Consider the following 13,922-nt stretch of genomic DNA (forward strand, 5'->3'; position numbering starts at 1 on the left):
CTTCAAAACATTTAATAACTTTATATAACACTATTTAGCAAGAGCAACCTGCAATTGTCAAAATCCAAGATGGCCATACTCTTTGACATTCATTTACTTCTTCCAACCACACTTACAAGAACAACTTGAGACCAAGGGGAACCTCAGATTTGAGAAAAAACATTTAGTACTTCAAGAAATTTTTATAACAATGCAGTTTCAATTGTCAAAATTCAAGATGGTTGCCTGATGGCCATGTTGTTGTCAGGTTGGTCCTATACAGGAATTTGCATAATTAGGGATCAAGGGACCCTACACATAAACTTGAGAACTAGCAGTAACAAACTTTTAAAAATTGTCAAAATCCAAGATGGCCGCTTGTGGAACTGCTGTTTTCCGATTGGTACCGAAATGCAATATGCACAACTAGGAACCTACATATGAAATTTGAGATTTGAGAAATATCCCTTCAGTGCTTTCTAAGAAATAGCTATATTAAACTTCTATTGTCAAAATCCAAGATGGACGCCTGTCAGCCATGTTGCTTTCCGATCTGCCCTAAAATGCAATATGCACAACTAGAGACCAAGGGGAACCTACATATGAAATTTGAGAAATAGCGATAACAGACTTCAATTGTCAAAATCCAAGATGGACGCCTGTCAGCCATGTTGCTTTCCGATCAGCCCTTAAATGCAATATGCACAACTAGAGTTCAAGGGGAACCTATATATGAAATTTGAGAAAGATCATTAAGTACATTCTTAGAAATAGCAACAAGGATTGATAACGGAGGGATGGACTGATGGCCTGATGGACTGATGGACAGACGGACAACGGACGTAGGGCGATTTAAATGGCCCACCATCATCAGAAATTTCCTCTGTTGATGTTTTTCGTTAAATCAAACAACCAATACGAAACCCATTACATGTAGCAATGTGAAGCCTGATGAGAAGCATGTTGATTCTGTGTATCATACATTGTGTACATGGTCCCACATTTCATGTTTCTCAAAGGTGACCTTGAAAATAAGCCAAGGTCAATTGCATGCCGATTCCTTATAGCACTTAATCCTTGTTACCTGCTGGCAAAATATTATGCACATGGGTTTTTTTCTTAACACATCTAACTCCTGTTACATTGAAAGGGGGTCAAGGTCATTGCGACGTCATGCTACCTGAGCTAAAAAGCCTGAAGTTGGCCTTGTTTTCCATGCGTTTTGAAGGGGGATGGGGTGGCTGCCAGGTACTGACCATAGGCCGGTGGTTTTTCTCTGGTATTCCGGCTTTCCTCCACCTCCAAAACCTGGCAAGTCCTTAAATGACCCTGCCTGCTAATAGGACGTTAAACAAAACAAACCATACCAAATGCATGGGTTGTTGCCGATGTGTGCTCCACTTGAGGTCGTTTGATATCTGGAGTTCTAGGTATGGGCAGAGACGTATATATTTCACATTTATATGTCTCTGGTATGGGTATATTTTTTACATAAACAATTAACACGTGAAATATATTTTGTAATTATTTTTTATTTAAAAAAAATGAATAATAAACATGATGAAGAAAGTGAGGATGAGGATGAAGATGAAGATATGGAAAGCTGATGTATGATCGCCTGCCCAGAATGTCTGATGGTTGTAAGTTGTTAAACATCTCGGCTAAAATGAACAGTAAGTAGGATATTCCAGTGGTGAATTAACTTTCACAAAGTGAATCCATTTACAAATTATATCTGTTGATAAATTCTGAAAAATCTTTAAATGATTTCCATTGTAAAATAATGAAAGTGTAAAGCAATGAATAGCATTACGTGTATATGATAATGATATAAAAATGCACTTTTCTTTTAGATAGAATAGGAATGTTATTTAGAGAAGAAGAAGAATGAACAAATATTTGACATCAATTTGTAATTAAGAACTTTCTCGATGACAATTAATACATAAACATCAAACATAAAATTTCGAACAGAGGAGTTCCTGTTTAGCACTTACGAATAATTTCCTCCATTACGTAAAGTGTACAGAGTTAGTGAATATCCAGACATTACGGGCGGGCGACCTGGTTACAAGGTGAAACTTGAGTTGTGCTGTAGCAACTTGCACAAAAATAGCCATGATAAAGTCATATAATTTATTGATATGCTTGTATGCGTGCAATAAACTTGCCAATCAAACTTCTTAAACATTAATACTGACCAGAAATACACACATGCATTAATGTTTTAAAATCCACCCAAAAACTCATGATTATGCAGATACATCCAGCGAATCAAACACATATACTCAGAAATCTGCCTTAGTCCATAAAAACTGCTGATATATATTATAACATACACATTAGTGAATATCAATACATTTTCTTACAATCTATAACAGCAGATTAAGCATTGTCTAAAATTCAGCCTATTACTACACAAAATTATACCATTGTAGATGCTAGTGTAAATATCACCATCTTTGTCTCCAAACCAATCTGGGGGGAAATTCAAAATGTTGATTGTAGAGTGGAAGTATATCAGATGGAAAGACCACTTCCAAATTTAGTTTTTTTATTTAGATTTTTAGTCAAATCATTGAAACTATGAATGTTGCAGTCACATACACTGTTTGCATTTTAAAAGAAACCAAAATTTATTTATAGCATGTAATAATTAAATATATCAGCTGGTCAGTTTAATGGCTTCTGATTGGACAGATAATACAGAATTAATGTCTAAAACAGATTTCTGTGTAGCAGAGCACCTTAGAAAAAATTACAAAAAGTTCAATAATAACTTACAACAGGAAAACTTCACACAATCAAAAACTATTTTACTTCGTTGGACAGTTTCATTTGATGTTACTGGTATTTTGAACAGTCAAGTTATATATTCATGAGACACAAACTCTAAAACTTACAGGAAAGTTCTCCTGTATGTTTTTCTGTCATGTTATATATACAAACTACAAATTATTGATATTTACTTAAAACTTAGTAAATATATTAAACAAATCAATATTTTAAAATAATCACTATCATCTGAAATCAGTATTTGATTTTGACAAAGTCTGAAATAATGAATTATTGCAGAATTGCCCTTTATCTATTACACAAGAAGAATTGCAAGTAAATTTGAATAAAGAAAAAGTAAACAAATAAACAAAACAAATTGTAGATAAGAAAACGGAAGGAAGGGCGGGTGTGCGAGACAACAGTGCAGCAGAATATGTACAAATTATGCTAACACTGTAGTGACTAGATTTCAAACAAGTCATGATTGCCTAGGTCATTGAAAACAAAACAAACATGGAAAAAATCCTACTGAACAATTAATTAAATAATAAAAATAGTCTAAATGGCAAGAGCACAAGATATTGGTTTTCAGAGACTTCTAAAATTAATCAAAACTGATAATGAAAACAGGAGATAACATACAGTATGTTAATTTGAATATTCCAGATTTTTTTTTAACTCAATTTAAATTAAATTTACTTTAGACTTTTATCATTTACATATCTAAAGTACTGAATCATAGGATAGAAATCAGATTTCAAATACATTTCATTTTTGGCAATATCAAGCACAGTTGCCATGGATAAGATTTATTTTATGTGCGATCACCATATTATAAATTACTGATATCTCCTTATATATACATATATAATACAGTTCTAAGTACATCTTAATTAACAACACAAAACTGTGAATCCCTTCAATGTAAAAGTTTATCATGGAAGAGATAATCAAAGCGTATAATTATCTTTCAAATTGAAACATTTTAAGCAAAAACAATTTGCGTAATAAATTAGTACTATTTAAATAGAGCACCTACATCGCAGTTCTCAAAAATTAAACTTCTTGAGGGAAAATCTATGTAAAGGAAACTTTTCTTAAATCCTGTAATGATTTCCAATGTAAATCTTTATGTCCAGAATACTGATGGAACGGAGGCCTGATGCTCAAGTTGATTTTAGGTCAGAGGTCTCTAAATTGTGTTGCATCTTTCCAACAAAAATACAAGCCGTGCTAGAAACCAAGTACACTTTGTATGTGAGCTATTACTCTTATATACGATACTGTATGTTCCTTAGTCTGTGTCTTTGTTGTCTAGAAAACAACTCTTCATCAGATAAATGGATATCGGAGTATTAACACATATTTTTTTCTTCTTAAAGTAACTTAAAACATTATTTCTACAGTAATTTATGCAGCAAATACTTCATTTTTTTATTATAAATGTTCATATCCTGAACATATCATTTTGAAATTTGTAATTTATGAAGAGAATACTTCATTTGTTATTATAAATGTTCATATCCCAAACATATCATTTTGAAATTTGATAATCGTTTTTCATCAAATTCACTCTTATCATAATTGTATGGAGTGCTAAAAATATTAAGGAGTGTTGTTTCAATTAAATTACTTTCCTTTCATTAAGTTAAGAAATATTTGTGATATCACCATTTTTAAAAGAACATGAAAGCATAAATAGTTTTAATGCACATATCTACAATAACAATACTTACATACAAACTACAAACCATAGATCAAATTCACAACCAATCATATCAAAGGATTAACAACAAGGAAATATAACCAAACGGGTAGACCTACACTGGTTCTAGTTTACCTGATCTACATAAACAGGTCATCGTCTTCCTCAAGGATACAGATAAATTACCTACAGTAAAGTCTAGTCTAGTATAATCAGGTTTTATATATTACAATATTATGCTTAAAATAATTTGCATTTAGAACCCCCCCCCACCCCCACTTTTTTTATTCCAAACTTACCATTTGTCAACAAAATGGAGGTCAACTAATCATCCCAATACATTTATTCAAATATTTCTGTTATTGTAACATGTCTGTTAATGTCATATTCAATTTATTGTAACATTCCTGTTAAAATCATTCCAGCCTGGATAATGTTTTTAAGACGATTCCATTGTAAAGAGGAGATCAGATATAAACATATTTACATTAGCTTCAAACCAGACATTTGCCACACAAACAACTACAGTTCAAGTCAAAATTACTACATACCAAGCAAAATTTTTGCATAATTCACAAAAGGTTCCATCAAAAATGAATCTTAAAGCACCTGAATTTCAACATAATTGTAAGCTTTTAAAGCTGTACCGGTATTATAAACAATATTGGGTAAAATGTTCAAACTCAATATGCATTCTTGTTTCATGAAATGATGGCATAAATAAGATATGAGTACCGGTATTGCGCACATCAACTTCACAACCTTGTCATGAAACTACGAACTTATGAGCTAACCTTACAGCTAATCATCCTGAGGAAAAATGGTCTGATAAATTCTAAACATGTCACAAACTGAAGTATTAAAACAATGGAAAACAGTCTTGTTATACTATATCAATACTTCCCGTATATATATTTTCTTAAAATTGACTCTTATACTTTTAAAGAAAAAATTCTGTTGAAATATCGCTTTCTTCTGAGACAGTTGTTATTAAAAATATAAAGTGATACAATACCCTGTGTATCTCTGTAAAGTCAATGACATGGATACTGTTTTTAAAAGTAGAATTTTTCAAATGAAAATTTTCAGTGGATGTATTTCTAGACGTTTCATAATAAAGCATTATAATTACAAAACACTATCAGGTATACATAGCATTCAAATGAATATAACAACATTTTAAAGCTTGGCAGTGCAATTCAAAATGGTGTTTACACAGCTGAAGGTGATGATGATGATTACAGTGATCATTCAAACACAAAATGTTTTGTAAAAAACAACATAAAGGTGTCATTTTAAGCTAATGTATCCTACAACATACACGATCATTAACCGAATACAAACTGTGGCGTATATATTACATGAGAAGGCAAGACTTGAAAAATACATCTGTGGTAAAAAAAAAGAAACCTTTTTTCAAATGTATCAAAATATTAAAAAAAATGTGATGCTATAATATGGCAATTTAATGATGATGACAATGATTTATGATGATTTGTTTTTTTCTTTTAAAATATGTGCTTTAAATGACAATGATGAATAATTTGGGGTGATATTTGTCATTGTTGATACATGTATATCTATATCAATGGTATTTATTGGTGCATCCTGTTGTCAAGGTGATATGTCCCGCCTCAGGGGAGATAACTCAATGAGATCACTTTTGGAAATGGAAAAATTAATGTAGTTTACAAAATCTGATTAAAGAAAATAAATTAATACCTTAGGACCATGTTGGTAAAACAAAATGGAGATGGGCATTTGAAAATATATTTATAAGATGCACTGTATAAAAGAATATAGAAAAATATTAAAAAGACAGAAAAACTTTTGTTTGTTGCTTCTGATATGATGTATATTATACATGATTTTTATTAAATATTTCTGGAAATAATTCTTGTAATGTTTGTTAGAGTATCTGTTTATACTCTGTAAGCATGGATAAAGGTTATGGTTTGGAAAAAGAATGCTTTTATTGGTCATTATAGCGCTGGTCAATTCTTACATATGGAAATGGCAAGGTGCAAGTTTGAAAATCCCGGTTTAATAAAAACCCTCGCTATGACTACAAGATGCACCAAACTTACCACTCTCAAGTTACTAAATTTTATATATAGCTGTGATTTCTCTGGGCACATGGGTTTGGTCCATCTGTATATCAAACCTATCACACAAATTCTAGTTTCTTTTTATATATATAATACACTAGATTTCTTCCTCTCCTTTCACACAATCTCTTCACTATAATATAATACAATAATCTCTCGGTCTCTCATTATATTCCATACTTTCGTCTTACATACATCACATATTACACTATCTTTCTCTTTCACTTTCGCTCTATCTCAGACACAACATTTCATCTTTCATTTTACTAATAGATATATAATACACAACCTCACTCTGTATGTCACAAAATCTTGCAAAAATTTTCTCAATTTGAAATATACTAGCATCTTCAAACTTCAACCTTCATAAATCTTTCTGGTCATTCCTTGATATGAAGTAATATTTCATCCAATTCAGTATACTCACTATTTGTATCAATGAAGTCCCTACAAAATCTATCTCTTCTGTTAGTACATTTTTTCTTAAACACAAACTCATTTATTTACACTCGTTCACTATGCTCGGAGGAATGAGTCAAAATGTTTTTCAATGATTACCTCAAAACACCACAAAATATTATCCACAGAATCAATACTAAATCAAGAAAAAGTTTATCAATTTTGAATTGATAATTTTCTTGAATCATTGCTAGGAAATTATCATTTTGATTTTTTAATTATTTGCACAACCATCATTTTCTACAGGAACATTATACAACAAGTAATGACATTTCTCAGGAAAATGTATCCCCCATCAACTTCCACATGGAGCTTGTATACCATTGGAATGGTCTAGTCCATTATGCATTTAGGGGGTATCGTATCATAAACAAACACTGAAATAAAATATATATAATGTTTAGGTGACTATACAAAATGCACACGACACAAGTTTTCTGATGTGATGTCCGATATCAAAATAAGAGTAATCTCCCTTTATAATCTAAACCTCTGTAAAATTGTAACACATATTTACCCCAAAAATCTCCAGAAAAGCTTCAAAACATCAACCATATTAAATATGTAGCATAGTGCTGTAGCAATCATACTTTACCAATATGACTTTGCTTTACAGTGATGTAAGCCCTGCAAAATATTGATTTAATACTAGTGTTGTAATACCAGTCTTCAAAACACATTCATCTACTGAACATGTGTACAGGTAACACACGTGTATAAACACATGTACACACATACACAGAATAAGAATTGTAGCAGGATACCTTTTTCCTAGACAGATAAGTCCCTGACTAGAAATTAATGTTTGCATGGTCCTGTCTTAAGCTATTTATTATATTTGTTAATAAAACATCTTTGGTATTTTCTCTATGGTATCTTTTGTGTATATTGACTTTCTCTCAAAATATTGAAGAGATATTTTGTCACACATATAATATTGAGGAATGGAAATGCACAATCTCTCATGTCAATAACACCAGAGAAAACAGTATTACTGGTTTTATCAATATTCAGATGAAATGATCCTACAAAACACTGATAATTGTTTTACTGACATTTCTCAGATCGTCAGTCACATTCAGATCACGACTTTCTGTAGACAGGGTGTTCCTAAGTCATTCATTTTCACTGATCAAAGAGGATGAAAGAACAGATAAATTGTAGATGATTCCTCTGAAGGTTGTGTACAGCACTACAGGCAATATGAAAAATTGTCCATGAGCACACGATAGAATAAGTCTATGATTACTGGGGTCACAAACTTTCCTCGGTGGGGACTGATTGGTACATATCAGCTAGTTTGGAGAACTTTGGTCCCCAGTCATCTAGGTATTCGTAGTCCTGGTCTCCACCACTAGAACTCGTGTGGAGCGAACTCAACGACCCCAGGTCGCTGTCTCCACCCTCATAAGCAAATTCCATTACATTGTCGTGAGGTGGAGCACTCAAGTCATGGTCTGCGTCGATCAGTCGGTCTTCTATGAAACTTCCCACATCTGGAGTCTCACCAGGACGCACTGACATAGATAAAACATTTGTTAACTTTTTTCTGGTAATGACTTTTAAACAGCCAATAAATAAATTTTCTGACAATGACTTTCCATTAGGATTTTTTCTTTTAAATCGTAGTTAGAAAATATCAACACCATAACCATTGTTTTTGTTAAAGTATTCATAAAAAAATTTTCTAATTTTATTTATTTTTTTTTGCTTTCATCTTTTACTATCAAAAATTATTTTACTTCCAGGTTTTTTTTCAAGCTAGAAAATATTACTTTATGTTTGGTATTGAAATGTCATGCAGGCTGGATAAGAAATTTATTAAAAGAAGAAAAGAAGAATAAATAAACCAACACCTACTATACAAACCTTTATCCGGTCTGCCCTGGGAAGGTAGGAGGAAGGGCTGGTCGGGTTTACGTAAGCGAGATATGTCATAACCATCCTGATCTTCCTCACCTGGAGGTCAAAGGTCATATTTAGTAAACAAAATATACTCAGAACTCAATCCTTCTCACCTGGAGGTCAATGGTCATATCTTGTTAATGAAATATACTCAGAACTAAAAAACAATGTATATATGGATCAGAGAAAAATCTTTGAAACGTAGATGAATTTACCTTTTCTGTCCTCATGGATGGATTTAAAGCACATTAGATGTCCAGTGTAAATATGTACAAATAAACGGATAAAAAGTTCAGGGATAATTCTTTGTCAAGATGTTGTGGGGGAAATTTCAGCTTTAAAATAAAGTATTGTTTGAGATCTAGATACTTGTTTTCATATATTTGCTGCAATACTCTAAATTTGATGAGAATTGCAGTCAAAATCTCCCCTAAAAAATTTCTCTGCAGTAAAATATTATTATCATGGCCACTGACCTGCCCCTTCCTCGTCATGGTCCATCACATTCTCACGAATGTCATCATATTGGTCGTCATACAAGATGGATTTCTCCTTGTCACGCTTGGTCAAGTTCCAAACCAACAGGAAGACAAGCATCACAATCACTGCAACAAACGGTCATAATCAATTAATGTAAAACTCCTTTACATAATTAAGAACTTCAATATGTTCACATTCAAGTATAAATAAATAGTGACAAAATCTGTACTAACAACTTTAAAGAGACTTGGATCATACTTACTAACAACTTTAAAGAGACTTGGATCGTACTTACAGGCAACAGTGAAGATACTGACAATGATGATGACCAGGGCCTCAGTAGTGACCCCAGCCGGGATGACCTCAGACTGAGCCTGTTGGTTACACAGCATGCCGGTCCATCCTGCGGGACAGTTACACATGAATGTGTCTGGGTAGTCTAGCTCAATACAAGTTCCACCCGAGTAACAAGGGTTGGGGTTACAGTAGAGGATAGGAATGCAGTTCTCTGCTGTGCCAGGTTCACTGCCGGCTGGGCACCTGTAAAAACAGCATAACGATATAGAACTATGGGCACCTGTAAAAACAGCATAACGATATAGAACTATGGGCACCTGTAAAAACAGCATAGCGATATAGAACTATCTCATTGGATATACAAAATGTATAGAGCTTTTCCATCAAAATTATACATTAATGAGATTATCTACTTCACAACCTGAAGAAAATGTTTCAATATTCCCTAAGAATTCACTAAAACTTCTGAATTTTCCCTCTGTCAAACGTCTACAAACCTTCCATCAACAGACCCTATAAGTAAAACTGGATTGGTGTTAGATTTCCCAAGCAGAAACCAACATAAAAAGGCCCTTACTGATAGAGTTATCTCCCCTTAGTGACTTACCTACAGTCTCGGTCACCCCACAGTGGCACACACTCCTTACTGATGGGGGTGCCACTGGAACAGAGGTGGCCAGTACAGTCGTCGTCACGGACACAGTTCATCTGGACATTGGGGTAGAGAGAAAGGTTTGCCGCAGGGCTATGTAGGTTCTCCTCTACTCGCATTGGGAACCACTTATCATCCACTCGGATATCCGTTATACAGGCTAAAATACAAAATATTTACATTTATTTGCATAATGATTTACCAATATTTACATCTGCATAATAATTTAACAAATATTAATTTACTAAAAGGGCATATGATTCAAAGGACTGAACATTCTATCAATATTATGCCTATTATGACATTTTACAGCTATCTTATTGGTCTGAGCCCCACTCGATTTGCACTCTTCTCCTTCTAGAATATATCTTCCGCTCACTCGATTTGTAGCTCTTCTGCTTCTGGAAGATCTTCTACCTCTTCCGTCTCGAAGCTGGAAGATTTATCTTCCAAGATGGCGGCGACCATGTTTTAAGTGTGCGAGTGATGAGTTTCACTAGAGAAGGATTTATGACACATACATGCATGTGTTTGTGTCATAGTGTTTGAGAAAACTTAAAAACTTGTTTATTTTGGGTTATATTCTCCCGGTTTACTCGATTTACATATAACGGAATGCAATCTTCTTAGAAGACTTTTCTTCTGGGAAGAGTGCAAATCGAGTGGGGCTCTGGTACTGTAAATCAGGGAACACTTGAGAAACAGGATATTAAAAACAGATATTTTTAAAATCCATGCTGTAATTTTGTTTCAGGTAGTTTGAAATTCTCATTTTCTTTTAAAATTTTCTTTTAAAAAAATTTGGAAAAAAAATTACAAGATCAAATGATGCGAGTGATTTAACACAATGGCAAAATATTACAATTCTGGTTTAATACATCACTATATAGACCGTTCTCCTTACACAAGTTACCTCCCCTCTCCCAGTAAAAAAGAAACCCAGTCCATAAATATCTCCCACTTACTGTCTTTGAGACCACGTTTATCAAAGGTCGGAGTCGCATCAAACACGACGCGAGCTCCAGCAACAATCTGATCACTGCGAAGGTGGAACTTCTGACTTTCTCCATATTTGCCCCAAGTCTCGTTGTAGTATCGACCCTCTCCTCCATCCATCTTTAATTGGAACCACTTGCCAGTGCGGATAAATTTGACATGATGCCACTGTCCGTTGTTTGCACGGACAGCTGACAGTGAAAGAACATTTGGCATTAGGGGTGCGTCATGATCCTTAAGGTTGAAGGTCACCTGAAGGTGATTGTTGACGATCTGAAATGGTCAAAACAGAAACTTATAAGTAGGTGCAAGGCTCCAAGGTGCTACTTCTCCGACAAAGAGAATGATGATTGATTGAAAACAGGAATAGTCTGTTGCATATGTTTATTTCTTTATTTTGTTTATCTTTTAAATTTAAAGTGTGTAATTAATTGATTGCATCTCTCAGAAATCATACTCCAACTTTATATGTATGTCTGGTACATACTTTTTAGTCTTGTATTAGCCATCCATTTTTCCGGGTGACAAGGTATTGCTATCACTTTTTCATGTTTGGTGTTAATAAGACACATTTCAATACATCAAGTACCATTTCATGATCTGTGATACTGATTTAATTTTGAAATGAAAGACCAACATTAAATTTATGATATTTACTGGACTGGTACATTAGTGATTTACTTGTATAAAAAAAAAAATTGGGAACAAATTCATTTGAAAATATTGAGATGTTTTTTCAACAGATGTGGTCTGTATGTTATGCACTAGATTCTATGTAACTCAGATGTAAAACTTTTTTTGTTGCACTCAGTAGGATAGTGTTGTAGATATTGCCTACCTCAAGTGTAATGTACTCTTTGGACGTTGATGGGAGGTGGAGAAGGATTCCACCGTCCGCATCGCGAGTACGGAAACTCATCTCGACCGAGATTGTCCTCTCCTGTAGGGTGTTGAACATTTCATTTTTCAGAACCCAGGACATAAAGCCATGGTCCTTTAGGTCACGAACTGTTGTATCTACAAAGTATATCACAACATGAAAACTACGTTCCTAGGTCAACAAGAGTATCGTAAAGCCGAACCATATACACTTGTACAATGTCAAAGTGACATAGATTTTTATATTGAAATGCCACTAATCAGAACACAAGTAAACATTATAATTATACCAAGTTCCACAGGGATCAGTCAAAAATTGAGACAGGAGATCTCTACACAAGTGAAAAATTCGAAAATCAGAGCTGTAACTCTTTCAAAATTGTTACGTGTACCTACGTTTTGTTATTCTCATACAACATATATCACAATACGTACTTGTGTCACACTTGTTGGAGCCTTTGTACTTCGGTCGATAGCCAGGTTTACACTGACATTTAAAGTCGTTGCTGTTCCAGTGAACAAGTTCACATGTGCCGTGAGGTCCACAAACACTCCGTCTTCTTTCGTCCTCACAATGACGGTCTTCCTGCGGGCAGTCGTTTTCGTGGTTAAGACCTGGGTGGTTCCGGCTTGTGTATAAATCATAGAGCTGAGGGAAAAAAAATGTCCGATTACAACACAGCAGGATAATACATAATAATGTAAGATTAGCATTATTTATGTCCCACTTCTACATCAGCAAAGGAATCAACATTCAAACTTCTTTTTTTTTAATTTCTTTTCTATTTCTTTCTTTCTTTTTTTTATTTAGGAAGCCTTGGTTTGGTTTATTTTGTTTAACATCCTATTAAAAGCCAGGGTCCTTTAAGGACGTGCCAGGTTTTGGAGGTGGAGGAAAGCCGGAGTACCCGGAGAAAAACCACCGGCCTACGCTCAGTACCTGGCAACTAGTATAGAAGTATAGAGCCTGTCTTAATCAACCATATCATACTGTTATATCCTTTTACATTGATGTGTGTTAGCTTTAAGTTGTATACTGGTATGTGTTCTGCTGGTTATGGGTCAGTATTTCTATTAGTTCGTTACTTGTGCCTTAGAACTTGAATACTATAAGAAACTAATAACCAGCCTAGATCATATCATACTCTACACCAGGCAAGTGGGATCAAAGTTCGAATTTCCTCAAAAGATTATTTAGTGTTATTGCATCGAAACAGCAAAATAAATATTTAGTAATTGATTGATGTACCTCTCCGTTGTGGTATAAATTCCTGATACAGCCGAAGAAGCTCTGATTGGTTATCCCCGTAGGATACGGAGGAGTGATGTAGCGACCGCCCATCTGTAACATGGTGTTGACGTTTAGGTATTTGTTTCGTCCCCGAGTACTCCCGGTTATCTCGCACGGCTGACGATCTTCGTTTGATTCACTCATGCGCTCAAAAACAGATGCCTGGCATTGGTCAACAGTCATAGTAACCATCTGTAATGTTTAAACAGATCATTGAAAAATCAGCATTGAATACCACAGCCCTTCCAATTTAGTCAATTACATAATCTTTGTGTTCAAATCCTAAACAAGAGGTCCATGGGCCTTAACCGTCACCCGAGTTCGAAACAATATATACAAATAGTTTTTGCTTTTAAATCAATAATCTTAACACATCTGAACAGTGTGACCTTG

The 13,922-nt window shown here is 34.1% G+C and overlaps 1 protein-coding gene across 1 annotated transcript in view; it reads right to left on the reverse strand.

Annotated features, from left to right (window-relative positions):
• Positions 1 to 1,491: 1,491 nt before the first annotated feature.
• The window catches only part of LOC117337123 (neural-cadherin-like), a 93,306-nt gene continuing 80,875 nt past the window's right edge, over positions 1,492 to 13,922 (reverse strand). The window contains 9 exon segments of the mRNA XM_033897918.1: positions 1,492 to 8,546; positions 8,899 to 8,988; positions 9,411 to 9,539; positions 9,710 to 9,954; positions 10,319 to 10,523; positions 11,329 to 11,632; positions 12,198 to 12,376; positions 12,674 to 12,887; positions 13,488 to 13,721. Of these exon segments, the coding sequence (XP_033753809.1) occupies positions 8,284 to 8,546; positions 8,899 to 8,988; positions 9,411 to 9,539; positions 9,710 to 9,954; positions 10,319 to 10,523; positions 11,329 to 11,632; positions 12,198 to 12,376; positions 12,674 to 12,887; positions 13,488 to 13,721 (1,863 nt within the window). The 3' untranslated portion in view covers positions 1,492 to 8,283.

The sequence above is a fragment of the Pecten maximus genome, chromosome 11 (genome assembly GCF_902652985.1).
Source record: "Pecten maximus chromosome 11, xPecMax1.1, whole genome shotgun sequence".
NCBI classification, from domain to species: Eukaryota; Metazoa; Mollusca; class Bivalvia; order Pectinida; family Pectinidae; genus Pecten; species Pecten maximus.